Genomic DNA, 24,403 nt, shown 5'->3' with positions numbered 1-24,403 from the left:
AATAAATAAAATCTTTAATAAACAAACAAACAAACACAGAATAAGAAGTTCTGACCTGACCAAAAAAATTATATAATAGAAAAGAATCAGAATCCTGGAGCAGAAAAGATTCATGAGCTAATATTTAGTCCGACCTTTTCATTTTACAGATCAGATATTCAAGGTTAAAAGTGAACTGCCCAAGGTCCCATAACTGGTCAGTGAGAGAGATGAGTGCATGGAGAGCCCTTGTCTACTAACTTCCACTCTGAGGCTTCTTCTATTCCCCTTGTGTTCTCTGCTTCATTTTCCCTCTGTCAAGCTCAGGATTAGCTGTTAAGGCCATGAAAGAACAACTCCCCCTCTTGGTACATATGCCCAGTGAACATCCAAAACAAAACAAAGAAACAAAATCACAGATACTCTCCAACTACCTTCTGCCTACAGGAACATCATCTTTTCTAGGCCCAACCAAGAGTGTGCCCTAGTCCACCTCAACTAAACTGCCATTTCAAATGAAAACAAATAGACACCAATGTTGTCATTCAGTTTCAATTTATAACTACTTAAAATGTGCCACTTTATGATCTGGGTGGAAATTTTGCTTTTAACATTTTATGAGGTGGTAAGGAAGGTAAGTGGATTATGGAATTAATAAACAGACTAGTTGCTGATATATAAACCACTTGCAGGGTTTATATTAAAAACAGCTCAAATTCTAGTCAACAGAGAGGATGCTGTACCATGTTTATTTAGATGGCAAAGTATGGTGGCATTAACATTACCTGAGACAATCCTCAGAAAAGTGGGACAATATGGAGGGGAAAGGGCAGATGAAGCAGCAGACTTCTGTGATTTCCTACTGAGCTCAGTAAAATCAAACTTAAATTCTACTTCCTGACTGTCAGACAAAAAGCCCATATAGAGGAGACCAGCAACACCTACATATTTTTTAAAAATAATCCCACTCTGGCAGAATTTGGTCATAAAGAACTCTTACATGTAGCTGTTACCCAGAGATATACAGTCCAAGGGAAGTTGGGGACCGGTGGCAGTGAAGGACAAGTCTCCCATGGCTAAAGGATTTTAAACAGGGATGTGATCTGGAAGTTCTATCATCTTTCAACCACCTGAACTTACTAGTTCTCTAAGTATTAACTTCCGTTTCATCACAGACAAGTTACAGTCATTATTCACTTAAAGCAAACCAGAATTTAAAGAGGCTAGACTCATTTTAGGTCACAAAACCATTTCTTCATGAATCCAGACAAGCCTTGATACAGATCTGTGAGTGAATTCTGAGAAACAATCTTTAGAATTCTGTTAAGTATGTCAGCCCAGGGGAACGCTGAACTTCCCTTTTGGAACCTTATCATTGATTTGTGAGACTCTGTAACAAAATGCTTGGTTTCTACACTGAAAACTACCAGGTCAAAGGATCCAATCACTACTAAGTGATTTAGTCCTAAGCCATACTATGCGTTAGCACTTATCAACCCATACCAGATTGCCTCCAACTATCACATAAAAAGCTTACCAATGGAACAACAGCTCATTCAAACCCAATTCAGAAAAAATAATGAAGTTGAATGTAAGGAGTCAACCACTCTTCTCAGACTAAAGTATGTTCATGCAAAAGTCTTAAAACAACAACCTATTAATCTAATCTTATGTGAAGTAACTGCAGTTCCTTAACAGGCTTGGCACTACATATACCACTGCTCAGCAATATAATGCTGGTGGATAAGGAAGTGTTAGCACCTGATTAAAACTTTAAAGGTGATTTGTCAAAGACCAACAGATAAAATATTCTGGTGCCCAGACATTAGGTCCCTGAATCCAGGTGGCTCTCTTTCTAACCAGTCTCTTGAAAAGCTACGATTGCAAGCTGTCAGCATAAAACTTTGCTTTTGAATATGTGATAACAACATTTGGAATGTGAACACTTCGTCCCTTGATACAAAATACATAAGCATGCTAAACAAGAAGAAAATACTTCTCAGGATCCCCTTAAAATAGACTAACTCCTCCTAATACAGACTTTCTTATTATACTCAAATATACATGGGGCTAAAATGCTACATATAACCAGGCAAGTCTCAATTTCAAAAATAAGCAGGTAAATGAAATGTCAGTAAGTCTTTTTTTTTTTTTTTTTTGCTGCTGTATCTTTTAAAAAAGCAAAATCAACTCACATTTAAGCACCAACTCCATGCAAGTAACCTGAACGGTTCAGTCTTTTTGTCATGTATGAGGCCTTTGGTTCTCCAACTACATGGGATCTGTGTTGTTAGCTTAAAAAATACAGAATTGGCCTTTCAAAAAAAAATAATAATCTACAGCAACCAATAAATAGTCTCAATCAACCCTGCTGACTGCAGCTGCCTTCTGAAGGCTGGGAAAAGGAGGTGGAGAGAGCAGAGAGAGGCTGGGAAGAGGGACGCTGCAGCTAGCTAGCTACATAGCAAGGAACACGCCCCCATCATGTCCTCCCTGCTCTGTCAGAAGGCGGGTTGTTGTCAGTCTCCTGATCAGGCTGCCTTAGAAACGATTTTAAAAAGGAGGCAGGAAGACTAACAACTAAAAAATGCCAGCTCCTTGAAAGGAGGGGCCAGGGTCTCTGGGACCTCCTCCCTCCCCTTCTTCCCAGGATCTTTCCGTATATCTAGAGGGGTGCAGGGCACAATAGGGGACAAGGGGTTTGCCCGGGACCAACGGCAGAGCACGCAGGAAACGGCTGGTTGTTATCTTTCCCTTTCTGTTTCAATCAAGAGCACTCCAGAGCAGCAACCCCCTACCCCGCCCTCCGCTTCAGCCCCTAGCAGCTGCTCTTCCTCCTCCTAGAATCCCGCATCTCATTCTCCCCCATCTCATTCTCCCCCCTCCCCTACAATTCAAACTCCCCCTTCTGCATCCAATGGAAAACAAATGCGCAACGCCACTGGCTGAACCTGAACTCAACTTCCCTTCCCAGGGCAACTTTCCTTTTTGCTGGTGGGGGCTGAATGATGCTCATCAAGGCATCCCCATTCCCGCCCCGGTACTAATGGGGAAGAAGCAAAGCTCTTGACCCCTTCATCCACCTCGGGTCCCCCTATAAGAATCAGAGAGATAACCCTAACTCCTCCTTCTAAGGAATAACTTTGCTTCATAGCCCCCCCCTTCTCCCAACCAAAAGCAACCACCACCACCAGCATAATAAAGTAAAACTGTCCCTTATCTACTCTCCTCACCCCAACCCTGCTTCCCCCACCCTTTCCAAGCCCCAGGATTGGCCTAGGAAAAGGTGGATCAATAGTGAAATGACGGAGAAGAGAAGGGCGGGAGGGAGCTAGGGTTGGAGACTGCGTGCTCTCAGGCGCAGTGGGTGGGGTAGGAGAGCAGCTGCTTCCCCTGGGAGGATGCTGCCCAAGTCCCCCCACAAACACCTCCCCTCGCAGGGGCCCCCTTCCCCAGAGCTGGAGGAAAAGACTGCCTCCTCTCCAGGGGGAATGGTGGAAAGCTGCTCCTCTCTGAGCCTAGGGGACAGTGGACTATTTTCCTCCCAAAGATGCCACTAATCCTTCATTCTAAAGGAGGGAAAGGGTGGAGTGAAGGTAGAGTAATTCCCGGCTACCAGCAGGCTAGAAACTGTAGCTCTGTAAAATGGGGGAAACAGACGGCTGGACGAGGAGAGATCACCGTTATCTTCAGAGGGAAAGGAGGGGAAGGGAGGCAAGGTGGAGAGGAAAGTAGATTTTTCCCGGCGGGGTAAGGAAGGAGGAGGAGGGAGGCTCTAGCTGCGTGGGGTGGGGGGTGGAGGACGGAGGGTGGAGGTGAAGGAAGGGGGAGTGGCTGGTAGTGCAGGGACCTGGCCCGGGGATGGGGCGAGGGTTCATCAGGTTTTCGGAAACAAGGTGCTGGAAGGGACATCGGTCCCCAAGGGGTAGGAGAAGAACGTGGCCCTGGATGAGGCCATCACCCGAGAGATGCCCAAGAGGAAAACTGCCCCAAGAGTAAAACATCTGCCCAGAGAGGGAGGCGGGGATGTGGCGGGATCAGGTCTCTAGGAGGGAGGGAGGGAGGAATCTTGCTCGGATGAGGTAATCTGTGAAAGGGAGGAGGGGTTCAGTCCCGGGATGGGAAACCCCGGCGAGGGGTCTGTGCCAAGGGATTTGGGGAAGGGTCAGGGGAATGAAGGGGGGGGGCAAACGCCCTTAGCCAGATGGGTCCAAACCCCGGGGTGGGGGCGCCTGCGGGTCTGCACCCATGTACGGGGTCCCGAGATGGGAGGGCCGTTCGCCCCGGGTCGGGGACTCCAGGAGGGTCCCGGAATTGGGATGCTCCACAATCCCGGATGGGGGAGGGGAGGGGGGCTCCGCAGAGGGTCGAGACCCCGGACCTGGGGGTTCCTCGCCCCCTTACCTCTCCGCTGCCGCCTCCCCCGCCGCTCTCCCCAAACACAGCCCGGAACCGGCGCAGGTTGGTGCCGATGGCGGCCGAGACCTGCAGCGCCGCGTCGAAGCCCGGGCCCACCCGGAGCAGGGCCGGCCCAGAGGAGGCTGAGGACGATGACGAAGACGAAGACGAGGCGGACGACGAAGAGGCTGCTGAGGCGGCGGCCGCTCCCCCTGGAACCCCAGCCCCGCTGCTTCCCGCCGCCGCCGCCGCCGCGGCCGCCACAGCCGGGGGGGAGGGGGGCGCCCCGGGGCCGCCGCCGCCGACCGGGGGCCCGGGGGGAAGCAGCAGGGCCGGGACGCGTTGCCGCGGGGCGCCCCCCAGGCCCCGGCGCCCCCCGCCGCCGCCGCCCCCGGTGGTCCCGGGTCGGGCGGGGAAGCGCCACCGACAGCTGTGCGCCATGTTCGCCCCGTGAAGTGAAGCAGCGAGAGGGAGAGGCGACAACACAGGGGGGCGGGGAGGCGGAGGGGGGGGCCCAGGGCCCCGGAACCTGCCTGAGCCGCTCGGCGCCGCCCGAAGGCCTGCACCCGGCCGGCCGCTATGCAGAGCGCCGGGCCGCGGCCGCCCGCCCGGCAATCTGTATAGCGGGCTCGGGCCTACGCTCCCGACGCCGGGCCGCGGCTCCGCCAGGCCGAGGCCCGGGCCGCCGCCGCCCGCCCGCCCGCCCGCCCCGCAACCTGGATAAGTGCATGCCCCGCCCTCCGGGAGCGGCATTGCTGGGGAAAAGGAGGGGGGAAGGAAGCCCAGGAGCCCGACGCGGAGCGCGGGTTCCGGGGAGAGGGGGAGGGGGGCGAGGACTACGGGGAGGATGGAGGCGGAGGGAGCCCGGCCGCCTGCAGCCTCGAGAGCCGAGAGGCCGATTACACACGTTCCCGGGATGCGCTGGGAATCGAACCGCCCGGGAGAGCAGCTTCCAGTGTAGCGCGGCTGCCGGGTCGGGGACGAGTGAGCCTTCTCTGCCTCGAGGCACGGATACAAGATGGGTTAGCCCTCATTTAACGCTTCTAGAATAAAAGGGCCCTTATTGTGCCATATGCAAAACGGAAGCGTTGCCCAGTTTACTATATGCAAAATAGAAAGGCCCTCATTGAACGCGCTTTAAAAATTAAAAAAAAAGAGAGCCCCTCCCATTTTCATGCTGGAGCTCTCTCCAAAATGCACACAGCAAGTGGCAGGTCTCCCGCCACCTCCTCGCCCTACTGTGCACTCGGAGCTGAGGAACCTCTGGCTCTCGTGCCCTTTTGCAGAGAGTTGGGTCGTGTTTCTCCAGCCCGGGCATTGGGGCCACGGCGTGCTCCGCTAACGAGGCGGTGTTACAACGAAGCTGAAGCTGGATGGCTAACGGGGCCTGGAGGGAAGAGGCGGGCAAAAGCGCCCCCGCCCCTTCTTCCTCAGTTCTCTGCCTGCCGCTGCATGCAAAGCAGACCCTAATGTATGCATGCAGAGGGAGGGGGGCTCGCGAGCACGTTTCTGATTAAGAGAGGGGGAGGAGAAGAGCGTTGGGCATTATGATACACTGGGTGGAAGGGGCCCGCCGGCGGCGAGCTCTGTGCGCGGGGTTAGTAGGCTGAGGGGGGAGGGGGGAAGGAAGGAGGAGGGTGAGGGCGGGGGATGAATATCCACCCGGTTTACTTTATTGCGGGAAAGAGGGGAGGGCGCCTCCAGCGAGGCGTTAGAAGCCTACAAGGCTGGAAAAGCGGAGAGGGGAGGGAGGGGTTTGTATCGGGAGAACTTGTGTTGGCTGAAGCTGGGGGATCGATGCACAGCCTGCAGGCCCCGGGGCAGCCTCCATCCCCCCAGCCGAGGTGGAGTTCGCTGGAAGGTCACGCAGCCTTCCTGGACTCCCGCACGGGTACAGAGCACACTGCTTGTAATATTACAGCCTGGGGCGGCGAATTTGGGAAGGAGGGGGAGGGTCGTGGTGAGCAGGTTGCAATCAGCTCTGGCCCTCGGGAGGGTGCACTGCACGCCTCCAGAGAAGGTCCACGGCCTCCTGGTGCTGAAAACCTACGTCCCTCCGCCGGCGAAACGTTAGTGCTGGGGGAACGGTAGGGTGGGGGCTAGAGGGGAGCAGAGAAAGGGAGGAGACACAGGCAAGCTCCAACTCCCCCAACTCGTCCGGGATCGATCGTCGTTCCAACCGCGCAGGATGGAGCCCAGATGGTTTGCAAAGCGCACACTCACAGCGCACACACAACCAGATTCCGTTGTTACATCGCGTGGTTTACTGGGTGCAAAAGGGGTGGGAGTAGCGGGAGAGTCTCTTAAGCGGCAGCCCCAAGACTCTGGTAAGGATATAGACACACCATTGTGGACCGTTTCTCCATTGCAATGTATTTGGCGGTAGGCGCTGGGGGTTTTGCTTCAGTGTAGCTGCTCTGATCAGTTACAGATTGGCGACCACGTGGATTCCCTCATGCATCCTGATTTGTTCACTCTCTCTCACTCTTTCTCGCTTATTTTTCTTTTGTATTTGCCGCCCCCCCTTCTTTAATATGCATAACGGTCTGCAGAGGTAATAAGCAGGGGACTGAGTGACAGGCTTTACATAACTGTGTCAACAGGATTTCTTCCCGTCCTCCACCCCTGAGAAAACAAACTGGCTGGGTTCTAAGTAACCTCACTTCAAGCTCACTTCATTTGGCACAGGTGGGAGGTCTACAGGTCGGGTGGGGGCAGCAGGAAGAATGTCAGTGAAGAACGTATGAAGTTCCCCAGACTCAAGGCCCTAGGTAGAAAAACTCCTTGAGAAATGTAGTTTGTCTCTTTGCCTCCAGAACTGGTCCAAAGGAGCCAGAGCAAACCAGAATTTGGTTTATTGTTGGAGCTTTTAAGGCAGAAATGATAGTAACTTACATTTGCTGGGTGCTTTCCTTGACCTGATTGTTTTATATGCGTTCAATTCTGGCCAGCCCTCTGATTTTACAAATGGGGAAACTGAGGCCTAGGAAAATGTCCAAGGTCACACGGCTAGTATGTAGCAGCACTCAAAGTCTTGGGGGTTTGACACCAATATCCACTAACCATACTGCTGATCCCCAAAGATAAACTATGCCACTTCACACCCATTAGGAGGGCTACTATAAACAAACAAAAAACAAAAACCAGAAAATCAGTGCTGGTGAGGATGTAAAGAAATGGAACACTTGTCGGTAGGAATGTAAAATGGTACCGCTGCTGTGGAAAATAGTAACAAAACATTATGATGGTTCTTCAAAAAATTAAAAATAGAATTATCGGGCACCTGGGTGGCTCAGTTGGTTAAACGATTGCCTTCGGCTCAGGTCATGATCCTGGAGTCCCGGGATCGAGTCCCACATCGGGCTCCCTGCTCGGCGGGGAGTCTGCTTCTCCCTCTGACCCTCTTCCCTCTCGTGCTCTCTATCTCTCATTCTCTCTCTCTCTCAAATAAATAAATAAAATCTTTAATAAAATAATAAATAAATAAATAATAAAAATAGAATTATCATGTGATCCAGCAATTCCACTTCTGGATATATACCCAAAAGGATTGAAAGTAGCATCTCAAAGATTTGTAGACCCTTGTTCATCGCAGCATTCTTCACAATAGCTAAAACACGGAAACAACTCATGTGTCCATCAACTGATGAACAGGTTACCAAAATGTGGTATATTCATTTACCGGAATATTATTCAGCCTTAAAAAGGAAGGGGAAAAATAGGAAGGAAATTCTGTACTATGCTACAATACAGATGAATCATGGGCACAGACACTAAGTAAAATCAGCCAATCACAAAAAGACAAATACTGTATGATTCCACTTGTGTGAGTTACTTAGAGTAATCAAAATCATAGAGACAGAAAGTATGTGGTTGCCAAGGGCTAGGGTGAGGGGAAGGGGGAGTTATTGTTTAATGGGTATAAAGTTTCAGAGTTACAAGATGAAAACAGTTATGGGGATGGATGGTGGTGATGACTGTACAATGTGAATGTCTTAAAAACGCATGTACTTTATTTTTAAATTTTAATTCAGTTTCTTTTTCTTGAATACCTAATACATTCGTATGGTTAAAAGTTTAAAGAAATGAGGGGCGACTGGGTGGCTCAGTCAGTTAAGTGACGGGTAAGCGTCCCACTCTTGATTTCTTTTTTTTTTTTAAGATTTTATTTATTTGACAGAGAGAGACACAGTGAGAGAAGGAACACAAGCAGGGGGAGTGAGAGAGGGAGAAGCAGGCTCTCCACCGAGCAGGGAGCCCGATGCAGGGCTCGATCCCAGGACCCTGGGATCATGACCTGCGCCAAAGGCAGACACTTAACGACTAAGCCACCCAGGCGCGCCCCACTCTTTTTTTTTTTAAGATTTTATTTATTTATTTGAGAGAGAGAGAATGAGAGAGAGCACGAGAGGGAAGAGGGTCAGAGGGAGAAGCAGACTCCGCGCTGAGCAGGGAGCCCGATGTGGGACTCGATCCCGGGACTCCAGGATCATGACCTGAGCTGAAGGCAGTCGTTTAACCAACTGAGCCACCCAGGCGCCCCGCGCGCCCCACTCTTGATTTCATCTCAGGTCATGATCTCAGGGTCATGGGATGAGCCCCAAGACAGACTCCATGCTAGGTGCCTGGGTGGCTCAGTTGGTTGGGTGACTGCCTTCGGCTTGGGTCATGATCCTGGAGTCCCGGGATCGAGTCCCACATCGGGCTCCCTGCTCGGCAGGGAGTCTGCTTCTCCCTCTGACCTTCCTCCCTCTCATGCTCTCTCTCTACCATTCTCTCTCTCTCTCTCAATAAATAAATAAAAATCTTAAAAAAAAAAAAGATTCCATGCTGAGCGTGAAGCCTGCTTAAGATTCTCTCTCTCTCTCAAAAAAAAAAAGTTTAAAGGAATTAAAGTCTTCACTCTTGTTCTGAACTCCCCTCCCCCAGTCATATCACACCTTTTCTTAGGGGCAACTAATGTGATCTGTGTCTCAAATAGTCTTCCAAGGATAGTTTGTGCCTACACAAGCAAGTGCATATAGAAGTTATCTCTCATAAATGAGAGACTATTGACCACGCTTCCTGGATCTTGCTTGGAAATCTATATCTCGGAAATAATTCCTATTAGTAGATGGCACTTCCTCATTCTTAGGGCCAAGTGGAGTAGATGTTTATTTGCATAGTTGATTTCACCTGTTCTCCAGAGGTGGCCACTTAAGTTGTTTCCAAACTTTTGTGATTTCAAACAATTTTGCAGCACATTACTTTGGCCATTTGTAATTTTGCAAATGTGTAAATATCTCTGTAGTATAAATTTCTAGAAGTGGAATCACTGAGTCAAAAGGTCTGTACCTTTCAGGGCACCTGTGTGGCCCAGTCGGTTAAGCATCTGACACTAGACTTCAGCTCAGGTCATGATCTCAGGGTCATGAGATTGAGCCTGACATTGGGCTATGCACTCAGTGCAGAGTCTGCTTGAGATTCTCTCTCCCTCTCCTTTTGTCTCTCCCTCATGCTCATGGGCTCTCTCTCTCTCTTCCTTGCTCTCTAAAATCAATCAATCTTTTTTAAAAAAAAGGTACCATATGTTTGTAATTTTGATAGATGTTGCCAAGTTATCCCCCATAAAGATTATACTAATTCATAACTCCCACCAGCAATGTTTAAGAGTGCCTCTTTCCCCCCAACCTTCCAGAAAGGATTTTTAACTTCTTGATCTTTGCCAACCTAATGGAAATGCACATATTTGACATTTTTTCCAAGTGACAAAAGGGAAAATTTAAGACAGGAACCCCAAATTGTGCCCCTTTTTGCAAGCTTATGAACTACTTCTGGTTTGAATGGACCTCTAGATGTTCACTCCCTTTCCCCCTTTCTAGAAAGACTTTTCATCACAAGCCAGTGTTGTGGTGGAACTAACATGGGCTGAGTCACCAATCTGGCCTTGAATTGCAGGTCCTGTAATTGTAGCTATGTGATCTTGAACCAGGCGCCTAGGCTTATCACACCTGTTTCCTAATTTGCAAAAATAAGGATATTAATAGCAACGTCACAAGAGTATTATCAAGACTGAATGACATAATCTAAGTAAAGTGTCTTCTCTCTCATTCAGGTAGACACATTTTACCCCCAGGGATTTCCTTAGGCAATGGGGAAGATGCCTTCCCTCAAACCATCAATGTCCTTTCTCCAAACTGCCCGCCAATGGAAAACATTGCATTAGTAGTCCTAAAAGTAATTGAACTAAGAACAGTGCCTGAGTCATTTAAGCTTGCCCATTGGACGGCTTGATCATCACTAACAGAAGATAGTTCAGAATCTTAATACTTTTTAAAAAGATTTTATTTATTTATTTTGAGAGGGAGAAAGCAGGGGGTCGGAGAGGTAAGGGGTAGAGGAAGAGAAACAGACTCCCCGCTGAGCGCAGAGGCGATGGGGGTTGGGGGATCGCAATCCCACAACCCTGAGGTCAGGACCTGAGCTGAAATCAGGAGCCAGGCACTCATCTGACTGAGCCATCCAGGTGCCTGGACAGTTCAGAATCTTTAGATGCTACTGTCTTCTGGGGAAGGAAGGGCCAAGTTTATTACCCTTCTACACAGGCACTGTTTATTATAAAGGAAGCAATGGGTACATTTTGCTACTGCCCTGAATCCATGAGTTTCCATTTCTGAGCTCCAAAATATTAGGTATAGTGACACCTATGACTAAAAGGACTTTATTATTTTTTTTAAGATTTTACTTATTTGACAGAGAGAGACACAGCGAGAGAGGGAACACAAGCAGGGGGAGTGGGAGAGGGAGAAGCAGGCTTCCCGCGGAGCAGGGAGCCCGATGTGGGGCTGGATCCCAGGACCCCGGGATCATGACCTGAGCTGAAGGCAGACGCTTAACGACTGAGCCACCCAGGCGCCCCGACTAAAAGGACTTTAAATATTGACCCCAGGGGCGCCTGGGTGGCTCAGTTGGTTAAGCGGTTGTCTTCGGCTCAGGTCATGATCCCAGGCCCTGGGATCCAGCCCCGCGTCGGGCTCCCTGCTGAACTTCTCCCTCTCCCTCTGCCCCTCCTCTCCACTTGTTCTCTCTCTCCCTCTTTCTCTTTCAAATAAATAAATAAAATCTTTTTTTAAATTAGTTAAAAGATAAAATAAATAAATAAATACTGACCCCAGCGTGGACAACAGGCTTTCTATAAAGGATTAAGTATAGCTCTGGTCGGGGCGCCTGGGTGGCTCAGTCGTTGGGCGTCTGCCTTCGGCTCAGGTCATGATCCCAGGGTCCTGGGATCGAGCCCCACATCGGGCTCCCTGCTCTGCGGGAAGCCTGCTTCTCCCTCTCCCACTCCTCCTGCTTGTGTTCCCTCTCTCACTGTGTCTCTCTCTGTCAAATAAATAAATAAAATCTTAAAAAAAAATAATAATAAGTATAGTTCTGGTCAAAGGCAAGAGCTAGCTGATTTTGGGGCGATGAGCTCTTTGAGAACAGGAATCATGTATTACTTACCGTTGTAGCCCCTGTGCTAAGCAGTATCTGTACCAGCCCAATTAATGTTTGCAGAATAAATGACCCTTCCCAGCTGAACGCTCAGACCTTGGGATTCATACCCAAAGGGTCATGTTTTATCGGGAGATTATGGCAGTAGCATGTGCTGGGCTATTTGTTTGTTTTAAAAAAAAAAAATTTATGTAAAATCAGTTTAATTGTCTTCCTTTGAAATTGTACTGATGATGGGGTGCCTGGAGGGCTCAGTCGGTTAAGCCTCCAACTCTTGATTTTGACTCAGGTCATGATCTCAGGGTCATGAGACTGAGCCCCTCACCAGGCTTCATGCTGGGCTCGGAACCTGCTTACGATTCTCTCTCTCCCTCTGCCCCTTCCCACCCGCTGTGCATGTGTTTTCTTTTTCTCCAAAAAAAAAAAAAAAAAAAAAAAAATTGTACTGCTGACTAAAGTTCTTATCTCTCGAAGAGAGAAAAATGATAAGAAGAATTATTATTATTATTTTTTAAAGATTTTATTTATTTGAGAGAGAGAAATGAGAGAGAGAGAGAGAGCACATGAGAGGGGGGAAAGGTCAGAGGGAGAAGCAGACTCCCCGCCGAGCAGGGAGCCTGATGCGGGACTCGATCCAGGGACTCCAGGATCATGACCTGAGCCGAAGGCAGTCGCTTAACTAACTGAGCCACCCAGGAGCCCTCGATAAGAAGAATTATTATTTGATTATTACGATCTCACCTTGTAGAAGCTTGAAGCAAGTGTGGCACTAAAGCATTTCCTTTCCCCCTCTTCCTAGTTAACCTCTAAAGTGTACTCTTACTCTGAAGCATAGGAAAGAAACTGAGGGTTGCTGGAGGGAAGGTGGGGGGAGATGGGGTAACTGGGTGGTGGGCATGAAGGAGGGCACGTGATGGAATGAGCACTGGGTGTTGTATGCAACTGATGAATCACTGAACTCTACCTCTGCAACTAATAATACACTGTATGTTAGTTAATTGAACTTAAATTTAAAAAAAGGAAACCCCCCAAAATAAAATAAAGTGTACTTTTTTTTTAAAGATTTTATTTATTTGGGGCACCTGGGTGGCTCAGTCGGTTAAGGGTCTGCCTTCGGCTCAGCTCATGGTCCCAGGGTCCTAGGATGGAGTCCGACGTCAGGCTCCCTGCTCCACAGGGAGTCTGCCCCTCCTCCCACTTGCTCTTTCAACCTCTGTCTCAAATAAAATCTTTAAAAAAAATAGGATTTCAAAAATCTTTTTAAAACTTAAAAAAAAGATTTTATTTATTTATTCGAGAGAGAAAGAGAGAGAGCATGCTCACACACAAATGGGGAGAGGGGCAGAGGGAGAGAAAGAGAATCCCAATCAGATTCCCTGTGGAGCACAGAACCAGCGGGGGGACTCAACTTGGGGCTGGATCCCACGACCCTGAGATCACAACCTGAGCCCAAATCAAGAGGCCACTACTTAACCGACTGAGCCACCCAGGTGCCCCTAAGGTGTACTCTTAAAGTCTTCTGATTTTGGTGTCCTTACCTTCAACTTTCTGTCCCTTTCCTTACTCACGGAGCCTTTACTGAACATCTGCTTTGTACCAGCTATTAGTTTCGATCTGGAGAAACGACAACGCCTGTGACAAAACTTTCACAGAACATGTGAAAAACAAAGAATACTTCAGTATTGCTTGAAGGTAAGGGACACGTGGGGAAGTGTCAAAAGAGGACGCGGCAGATCCTACCAAGGATTTTGGATTTCATTCAAGAAAGGTTCGGAAAAAAATCGAAAGATTTCAAGGAGGGGGGCGCCTGGGTGGCTCAGTTGGTTAAGTGACTGCCTTCGGCTCAGGTCATGATCCTCGAGTCCCGGGATCGAGTCCCACATCGGGCTCCCTGCTCAGCAGGGAGTCTGCTTCTCCCTCTGACCCTCCCCCCTCTCATGCTCTCTCTGTCTCTCATTCTCTCTCTCAAATAAATAAATAAATAAATAAAATCTTTAAAAAAAAAAAAAGAAAGATTTCAAGGAGGGACTGACGTGATAGGAGTTTGTGCCACGTCACTGTGAAAACTGAGTGTAAGAAAGCAGGCTGACGGTGAGACTCGAGGCAGAGAATGCAGTTAGAAGGTCTCTGAGCTCTTCCCGGGACGTTAGACGCGCGTACCCATATGCAATAGTCTGGATTTGAGTGCCGGCTGGGGCAGTGGAGATGTAGGAATGAGGACAGATTCCAAAGATATTTAGCAGACAGAATGACTTTTGGTGTCCGCTTAGATATGGAGGGTGAAGAAGAGGGGTTTTTCTCAGGTTGCAGCTAGGGTCAACCAAGCAGATGCTGATAGCACCAACTACAATAAGGACAACAGGAGGAAGATGATACTGTCTGGTGATGATGAGCTTGGTTTTGGAACAGTCATGGTCGAGATGCCCGTGAGATGCGCAGGAGGAGCTGTTTAATAGGCAGCTGGATATATGGGGCTGGAGCTCAAGAACAGGCTGGAAATCTAGATCTGGGATTTGGCAGCATGGAGAAGGTCTCTGAAAGCACGGGCCTGGATGAGACCACACGGAAAGAGTGTGTGTAGCACACAGAGGCAAATGGGTCAAGGATAGAACCAGAAGAAACCCAGGTCTATTGGGTGGGCTGATAAAAAGTAGCCAGTGAAAGCAATCGGAGGAAGAAGGTTCTGTGGGGTCAAAGCGGGCAAGTGGGGAGCCAAAGGAGAAAGCGTTTCAAACAGAAGAGCTGTAAACAACGTCAAATGTAGCTGAGAGATGGAGAAGCAGAAGGACCGCAGAGTGTCCTTGGCAGTGCTGGGGAATGGCTGTGGGAGCCGTAGCAGGGCAAAGGCGAAGTCCAAGGTCAGAGTGTATTTGGTTGAGGAGGAAACGAAAAGGACAAGGAGAAGCAAGTGAAGGCCACTTGGGGTTGCTTTTTAGGCTAATTTTTGATTATTATACAAATAATGTATGCAAGGTGAAAATTTTCAAGTAGTATGAAACAATATAAAGTTAAAAGTCTGAATGTCCCTTCCTTCCCTCAAAAGGTAATCACTGTTAAGTTTGCTGTCTAATATTTCAGAATATCCATAAATATATATATAATATATATAATGTATATATCTAAATATATGGACACACACACACACTCCTTTACTCAATGTGATTATAACATACAAGCTAATATGTCTGATCCCTTCATTTATTTCACTTACGTGAAATATGTCACTTCTGTGGCCTGGAAACCTTCCCGTATCTTTCTGACCGTATCACCTGCCCCTCTCTCCCTCGTTCACGGTGCTGCCCCTGCACTGACCTCCTTGCAGTTCCTGGAACACACCGGGCACACTCACAACTTAAGGCTTCTGCACTTGCCGTTCCCTCTGCCTGGAATGTTCTTCCCCCAGATATCCTCTTGGCTCCCTCTCTCACTTCCTTCAGACCTCTGCTTACTTGTCCCCTCCTCTGAGAGGCAACCACCTGTCATTCACAAAACCTTACCCTACTCCATTGCCTTCACGGCACTTATTGTCTGTTTTTAGTTTATTATTTTAAAGTACGCTCCACGCCCAGCGTGGGGCTTGAACTCATGACCCTGAGATCAAGAGTGGCGTGCTCCACCAACGAAGCCAGCCAGGACCCCCAAAGCACTTATTGTTTGTCATGCCTCAGCTGACTTGTTCAGTGGCTGTCTCCCCCACGAGGATGTGAGCTCCATGAAGAGAGGGACCTTGTCTGCCTTACAACTCTACATCCAGAGCCTAGAATACCTGACGCCTAGTAGGTACTCAGTAAAATAGGAAAGAAATAGAGCCAGCCTAGTACAGTATGATGGATAACCTCATAGTGTTGAAGACTGCTTGGATTCTGATCTTACCTCTTAGTAGGTGTGTGCATGCACTTGGGCGGGTGAATCCGTTTTCTCAGTAAGATAGGGTCATAGTGCCTCACTCCCTGGGTTTAATGTGTGATTATAGGAAACATGCTTGGAGCAGTAGCAGATACGTAGTGAGTTGTGAGGAATGGTCCTGGCTTGATCATTAGCAGTATTCTGCAAAGGTTCTAGTAGCGCCGACATCGGGCTCATTCTTCCAGCTCTTCTTCACGGCTTTGATTACTATTATTCCTTCTTGGCCTCCTGTCTCTGACCTTCACCCTTTAAACACCGGTGTCTCCTGAGTGCTTTTCATTTCTTACATTCTCTTCGGGTGAACTCATGGTTTTAACTACTACCCAGGCTGAAGAGTGCCCCAAACCGCACTGTTCCCCGGGGCCTCAGACTCTCTCACATCCAACTGCTTTGAGCATTTCCATTCTAATTACTTGTTAGGTTATATGACTCACTGAAGTGTGGGTTCCTCAAGGGCAGGGAGAGTTTTCTTGGTTATCTTTATCTCCGCTTCTCCAGAGGAGCTGCTCTTGGAAGGCAGACTTTGTAGGTGTTCACGGTCTAGTGAAGGGAAACAGACAATTAATAAATGACTCTAATAGGTCAGTGGGTGACAAGTGCTACTGAGCAGGACAAAGAGAAGAGAGAGCTGGGAGAGGCCGAGGTGCGATCGTTTATAAAGGACGGCCAGGGAAGACCTTTGGATATTTGAGCAGAGTGCTGAAGGACTGATGATGTCTGAGGAGAGTGTAAACCAGCAAATGCAGAAGGCCGGAGGTGGAGTGTATTCAGTGTATTCAGGGCCGGTGCGGCTGGTGTAAAGGTGACTGAGGGGAATAGTGGTTGGAGATGAGGTGAGCGAAGTAATGGGGGGAGGGTGTTTTAGATAATACAGGGACTTGAAATGAGATAACAGGTTATTGGAGGGTTCTAAAGAGAAGACTGACAAAATATGACTTAGTATTTGGAAGGGTGATTCTGGCTGCTGGTATCACAATAGGCAAGAGGGAGGGGCGCCTGGCTGGCTCAGTCAGTTGGGCATGAGACTCTTGTTGGGGTTGTGAGTTCGAACCCCGTGTTGGGTGTAGAGATTACTCAAAAATAAAATCTTTTTTTTTTAAAGATTTTATTTATTTATTTGAGAGAACGAGAATGAGAGAGAGAGAGAGAGAAGGGTCAGAGGGAGAGGCAGACTCCCTGCTGAGCAGGGAGCCCGATGCGGGACTCGATCCCGGGACTCCAGGATCATGACCTGAGCCGAAGGCAGTCGCCTAACCAACTGAGCCACCCAGGCGTCCTAAAATCTTTTTTTTTTAAGATTTTATTTATTTGTTTGACAGAGAGAGACACAGTGAGAGAGGGAACATAAGCAGGGGGGAGTGGGAGAGGGAGAAGCAGGCTTCTCGCAGAGCGGGGAGCCCGATGTGGGACTCCATCCCAGGACCCTGGGACCATGACCTGAGCCGAAGGCAGTCGCCTAACGACGGAACCACCCAGGCGCCCCTCAAAAATAAAACCTTAAAAAAAAAAAAAAGAAAGAGAATAGACAAGAGGGAAGCAAAGGGTAAAAGCAGGGACGTCTGTGGAAGGTTACTACACTGGTTCTGGTGACAAGGTGATGCGGTCTCAGCCTTGGTTGGTAGCATGGAGGTGATGAGAAATGGTCAGATTCAGGATATATTATGAAGATTGAGTGAGAATTTGCTGATGTATTAAGGTAGGGCTTAAAGAGAGAAAGAGAAGTGAGGATGAATGGGTAAGTAAATGAGTAAGTGAATTGGATGGACATACATATATTCATTATAGAGTGATGGCTTACAGGGGCTGCCTACATCAGAAAATAAATAAACGGGAAATATTGCCTAATGACGATGCAGCCAAGTTTCTGAAAAGAATGTTTACATTCACAGCCTCTGGTTCCTTACCATTTTGCCTATATGCTTCAAACCGCCGTCATCTGCTTGCCACCCCCATTGAAACTGCTGACACCAAAAACCCCAGTGACTTTCAGGTTGCTAAAACTAATGGAGACTTTTGAGTTCTCTGGTTCTTGGTCTTTTTGCAGCATTGTTGAACTTCTGGAAGTTCTCCCGCCTCCGTGTTTGTGACCCCACTCTTTCCTTCCTGCTTTTCCTCCTACCTTTCTCAACTTTCTATCTCAAACCCCTGCACTGGCTTCTTGTCACATATCCATCCCTCAATGTTGGTGTTTCTCAGAGTTATGTTCTTAGCCCTCTTTTCTTTCGAGTATTTCATTCATTTATTTAAATACTTACTGAATGCCACCTGTCCCACTGTATGTCAACTATACTTAAAAAAAAAAAAAGTTCTAGGTGCTGGGGAAATAGGAATAAATAATGGAAAAGTGCCTGCCTTTTCCCCATGGAGCTCACCCACAAGCAACCTCACCCCCTACTCAAGTCCCCAGCCACCCTCTATGTGCCTGTGACTTCCAAATTTATATCTCCAGCACGATGCTCTTTTAATTTGTATTTATTTATTTTTAAGTTTTTATTTAAATTCCACTTAACATACAGTGTAATATTAGTTTAATTTTAAAATTTCAGACACACCTTCACTTGTATGTCCTTATTTTTTTAAATGTTCTTTTTAAAAATATTTTTATTTATTTATTTGGCAGAGAGAGAGAGAGAGAGCGCATAAACAGGGGGAGGGGCAGGCAGAGGGAGAGGGAGAAGCAGGCTCCCTGCTGAGCAGGGAGCCCAATTTGGGATCAATCCCAGGACCCTGGGATCACAACCCAACCAACTGAGCCACCCAGGTGCCCCGTCAGAATTCCTCTTTACAGTGAAGTTTGCCTCTTTCTGTATCACTTCTTTTAATGGCACCACCATGCACCCTCAATTGCTCATTTTTCTTCAGGATTCCTGCAATAGTTCCCAGTCTAATCATTCTCTGCTACAAGACTGAACTTCCTAAAATGCAAATTAGACCATACTTTAATAAATAATTAAAATACTTTAATAATTCCTTATCACCTTCAAGATCCTTTATTATTTGGTCCAACTCTTCCCTCACCTCTTACCTCCAAACATACCTCTGATTCCTTGTGTCCTTACCTTACTGAACTTGAATTTTCTTATATGGTTGTGCTTTGGTGCATGTCATGCCCTCTGTTGAAAATGTCCTTCCTTCCCCACTTGTCCTGTTGGCTAACTTCTGGACCCACCTCATGTGCTACGCCCTCCACCCCAGCCTTCTTCCACCTCTCCCGTGTATACGGCTGTAGCATAATATGCAGACTTCTGTTGTGGATATTTACATGCTGTATCGTCAATGTGTGGTTTGTGATCATTTATTCTGCAACCTCTTCTACTAGACTATGAGTCCTGTGAAGGTAGGAAAGATGTCTTTTACTTCAGTGTCCCAAGAACTTAATATGACCTATAACAAGAGTATAATAAATGTTTGTTGAGCCAATAAATGAACACATAAAAAATGGAGAATGGACAGGGAGAGATGACTGAAGAGTAGAAAGGAAGAGAATCAAGAGCAAATTTAAAAGGATAGTTTTGGAAAAAATGTCCTAGCTGTCTCCCTCTAGGACAAGAGAATGGAAGGAAAGGGATAGTTAGAAGCAGATCAGTTTGAGGTGAAGGGTAAGAAATTGAAGGAGTCCATGCTGGACAGTTTCTACTTTCTCCTTAATGTAGTAGGTAAGGCATAGCTCTTATCTGGAAGACTTATGTGTGTGTGAAGCATCGTAACAGCTTCTTTGAATCTCACCTTTCACACCTGCAAAACGCTCGATTCTATTCTCTATTCGTAAACCTTATCTCTTGCAAAGTTGTAAGAACCAAGGAGACCATATAGGATTGGGCTTTGAGCTCTTTAGATAAGTAGCAATGGACCTACTGATGATCATTACTTAAATATGACTTTAAGTCCATGCAGGTGAAACCTGCTAAATTCCAAAGCCCCTCCCATTTGATCACCCCTTTTCATTCTTTCTATGTATTGTCAATGCTGCAGTTCCTAGAATTGGAGATATTGCTTGCCTCTAAATTACTCTGAAAAAATTCACTAGACCTAATATTACCAAGCAATTTCTTTTTCTTCTTTCTTTTTCTTTCTTCCTTTCTTTCTTTCTTCTTTTTTACTAAAGGGAGAAAAAGGGTAATATTATCCTCTCACTGAGATGTCTAGCTTTTTTTTGAGTCATGCTTAGAGTCTAACTAAATGGTCTAAAATTGGTTTACGATTCCTTTCAGCCACCAATGCCAACTTATCTTAGGCTAACAGGACTAGAGTTCAGTTGATCTAATTTAGAACAAATTTTTATCCGTAGACGGGACGGAAAATCCAGGTGAGGATTAAGGTCATGGCCAAGATACAAAAGGAGGAGGAAGTCTGAGTTAATTATAACCCAGGTTCTGCAGTCTTAATTCCAGGAAGCTGTCCCTTAGCGAGGTGGACAACTTGTTGATTGAGAATATTCTCAGAGGAACTAGATGCTACCAGCTCCTGCATTCTGAGATGAATTTCCTACAAGTGAAGGTGTTAGTATTGAAAGACTAGAACTTCTTGTCAGTTGAAGAAGCCCTTTGAGTAATGAGCAACCATGACTGGCCTGGAAGATTTCCCAAAGGTTATCTTTTTCAAGGCCAGTTGGGTAAGGTTGCTGTGACATGTTTTGAATCTACATTACAATGCACGCATTGTTTAGTTGTTTATTCCTAGACTCTTTTGGTAGATAACTAAAGTAAAAAAACAAAACCCCGAAAACCCATGAGAGTATGACCATCATTGCACATGGCAAATATCTTATAATCTCTGATGCAAAATGCAAGCCTGAGTTAAAAGCTACATTTGTTTATTTATTTATTTTAAGATTTTATTTATGGGGCACCTGGGTGGCTCAGTCAGTTGGGCATCTGCCTTCTGCTGGGGTCATGATCTCAGGGTCCTGGGATCGACCCGGTGTTGGGCTCCCTGCTCAGCAGGGAGTCTGCTTCTCCCTCTCCCTCTGCACCGCCCCCCCAAGCTTGTGCTTGCTCTCTCTCTCTCTCGCTTTCTCTCAAATAAATTTAAAAAATCTTAAAAAAAAGAGAGAGAGTGCACCACACTTGCACACCATGAGCTGGGGGAGGGGCAGAGAGATTGGGAGAGGGAATCTCAAGCAGACTCCTCACTGAGTGTGGAGCCCTACCCGGGGCTCGATCCCATGACCCCAGCTGAAATCAAGAGTTGGATGCTTAACCGACTAAGCCACCCAGGCACCCTTAAAAGCTACATTTATTAAAGTCTCTCATACGTGAAGTCATCTGAGCTTCTGATATCTAGTTTAAAAACTGAGAACTTATTTTGAAACGTTATAGGTAGAGACTTGGCGATTAATTATGATCACTGGTTAATTTAACTTTTAAGGTGTTTAGGATTAGGTTTTAGCCTCTCCTCTTCAGCCTTATTCTTCTCTATTTTGAGCCTTATTTGCACCTAGCCAATTCTATTGCTTAAGACCCACGAAACATTGTGTCCGACGCAAATTATACATTAGGAATCATCACTGACTCCTGCTAGAGTTTAACTGGTGTGTCTTACATGTGGGTTAGAGGTCAGATGTCAGTAAATGTCTAAATAAAAACATAAAAAGCAAACCATCCCCTTCCCCACCCCTGCCCCTCACAGTGAAAAAAGCAACTTAAATATCCCAGAGTAGGGAGGATGTGGTTCGGGTTAGGAAACCAGAAATCAAGTCCTGCATTCCAGTCCTCTGCTCCTGACTCACTCACCTCAGGCAAATGGTTCTACTTCATCTCATTTTTGGGGGTGGAAAGTGAGGAGAGTAACATTTTGTTTCAAATCTTCTAGGGCGGGTGGCATCTGTTAACCTGCAGGAGGTCTTTGCTGTCTCAGAGATGGATAAATAAGGAAAACGTGGGGGTGCCTGGGTGGCTCTGTCGTTAAGCATCTGCCTTCCTCTCAGGGTCCTGGGGTTGAGCCCCGCATCAGGCTCCCTGCTCTGCGGGAAGCCTGCTTCTCCCTTTCCCGCTTCCCCTGCTTGTGTTCCCTCTCTCGCTGTCTCTCTGTCAAATAAATAAATAAAATCTTTAAAAAAAAATAAGGAAAACGTACAGTGACAGATACCATCTTTTTAAAAAAATTTTATTTATTTGAGAGAGAGAGCGAGCGAGCGAGAGAGAGCACGAGCAGGGTGAGGGGCAGAGGGAGAAGCAGACTCCCCACTGAGCAGGGAGCCCAATGTGGGGCTCGATCCCAGAACTCCGGGATCATGACCTGAGCTGAAGGCAGACGCTTAACCCACTGAGCCAGCCAGGGGCCCCTGATAGATACCGTCTTAAGAGAGATAAGAGATGGGTTTTGTCGCCAATTTGTGTTCTTTGCACCGATAACTCTGTGAGGTTATTACTGAGTCTTTATTGGCAGCTTTCTTCTGGGGTGGTGAGTCAGATGGTGATGGTAGAGCAAACAAAGTCCCAAATCAAGGGCCATTTGGCTTCAGTATGTAGCCTCAGTGCAGTGGGGGTGAAATCTGGAGCCTTGGGTGAAGTGGATAATAGTTTCCCCCATGAAGTAGTAACACGGGCATTACCTAATAAAGGATGCTTCTTTCTACTAGCATAATCAAGGCAGACAAAACCCTCACAGGGTCCAAGGTCAAGCGGTGATGACCAAAACACCACTTCTGACTTAATATGTATTTGGCTGATATGACTTGTTTGTTTAACCCATCCTGGACTTACGTGGCTTTCATCCCGTTACTCCACTGGAAGGTCACTAAAATTGGTAACTAATTTCCTATCATCACCTTAGAATTCACTGTTATCTCAAAACTATATTTATTCACTTGTTCTATTAAGTTCCCTACCCCCTTGAGACCCAGAGTGAGATGACATCAAGGTAAAAATGCAGCTGTCCTTAGGGGAAACGATAGCTATTTTAACAAGTAGGCTATAATTCAAAACCACACAACAGCGTTTTAATTGCTTTTGGATTTGACAACACTGGAATGCATTAAAACTCAGAGCCTCTAAAGATCACCTTGCCTACTTTGTGTAAGCATCCAACATATAATTCTTACAAAAACCCATCCATAGGTCGCATGTGTAAATCCAAGGAGGGAAAGTGTGGGGTTATAAACCTGCATCTGATGTACTTCTTTCAGTTCTACTACGGATATAAATCCTGAAATGTAGTCTTGGCAAAGGAAGAGGGAGTTAAGATGGTCAGTTCCTAAGGAATTTCTGGGATTTTCAGATTTCAAGCGAGGTCTTCTACAAAAGCTCTTCCGCTGCCTACCAGCTCATTCTTCCCTGCCAGGCCTTATGCAAAGGCAGCCCCACACTCACTTTGTACAGGAAAGGCCTGTTAATCAGGGATCCCAATCTCTGTTTCAGAGTTAGAGACTGAGCTGCAGGAGTGACTCAGCTGCCATCAGCTCTGGAGCAGTCCCAGGCTGCAGGCCTCCAGGAAATGAGTCCCCCAGGCCTGCATCTCCCTCTGTGGCAAACTGCCACCAAACTCTGCTGTGTACCAACCCCGTACCAAACACAGTAAGGACAGTTGGTTGTTTCGTTGTTTGAAAACCTACTATATACAAGCTGGATAGATTATGTGATAGGCTAGGATTGCCAAGGTGAGTTAGGTATTGTACCTTCCTTAAAAAGCTTACAGTTTAGTCAGGGAAAGAAACAAAAGTAAATGTATCATTAGAGTACAATGAGAGGTGTTAGAAGAGGCCCAACAGAAGGGCAAAAGAAAGCAGTTTAGGAAAATCGGAAGAGACTTCTCCAAGTGAAACAGGGATGTGCCAGGTAGATAGAGCCAGCCAGGATGAAGGCAGAGGGGACAGCAGTTTATAAAGGTATGAAATCATTAAAGGGCAGTTTATTCACCACATCTGTATTGAGTGACTTCTGTGTGCTTGGAGCTTGGAATATATCAGGGAACAAAACAGATTTTTTAAAAACTATTTTATTTATTTATTTGTCAGAAAGAGAGAGAGAGAGCACATGCAGGGGGGCGGCAGGCAGAGGGAGAGGGAGAAGCAGGCTCCCCGCTGAACAAGGAGCCTGATGCAGGACTCGATCCCAGGACCCTGGGATCGTGGCCTGAGCAGAAGTCAGACGCTTAACCGACTGAGCCACCCAGGCAGATTTTTAGACACCTCTGCCTTTGGGGGCATTGCATTTATTTTGTAAGGTAAAACGATTAAACAATAAGCATAATCAGTAAGTCATAAAAAAATGTTAGAAGTTGATTTTGGGAAATTTGGGGGGAAAAGCAGAAAAAAAGAGTATTTGGAGAGAGGTTTCTTGGAATTGCAATTAGGGTGGTTGGGGAAGCCCACAGTGAAAACCCTGAATGAAGAGAGGCACCAGCCCCAGGGATATGTCAGGGAAGAGCATTTCAAGCCTAGGGACCAGCCAGTGCTGAGGCAGGCGGGTTTGAAGAAGAGTAAGGAGAACCACGAAGCAGGAGGAGAAAGGGAGGGGAAGAGTGTGGGAAGGTGATGTCACACACAAAATAGAAAGCCAGATCTTGTTGGGCCTTGTGGTCCACTGTAAAGATTTTAGCTTTGAATTTGAGTAAGGTGAGAACCACTGAAGGCTTCTGAGCAGAGGACTGACATAGTGACTTACATTTTGATGGGATCGCTCTGAATGACTGTAGACAGGCAAGC

General features: G+C 47.0%; 1 protein-coding gene across 3 annotated transcripts in view; it reads right to left on the bottom strand.

The window, feature by feature from the left end:
- Nucleotides 1–4,818, bottom strand: part of KMT2A (lysine methyltransferase 2A) — a 77,156-nt gene extending 72,338 nt beyond the window's left edge. For 2 of the 3 annotated variants that reach the window (XM_027581002.2, XM_027581003.2), the window contains exon 1: nt 4,384–4,818. In XM_027581002.2, coding sequence (XP_027436803.2) covers nt 4,384–4,818 — 435 coding nt within the window. Of the gene's footprint in view, nt 1–2,174; nt 2,274–4,383 lie in introns of all 3 variants that reach the window. The other variant, XM_027581001.2, reaches the window with a different exon arrangement.
- Between the last annotated feature and the right edge of the window lie 19,585 nt (nt 4,819–24,403).

This window comes from Zalophus californianus, chromosome 11, assembly GCF_009762305.2.
Source record: "Zalophus californianus isolate mZalCal1 chromosome 11, mZalCal1.pri.v2, whole genome shotgun sequence".
NCBI classification, from domain to species: Eukaryota; Metazoa; Chordata; class Mammalia; order Carnivora; family Otariidae; genus Zalophus; species Zalophus californianus.
This window is presented reverse-complemented; position numbering and strand designations above follow the sequence as displayed.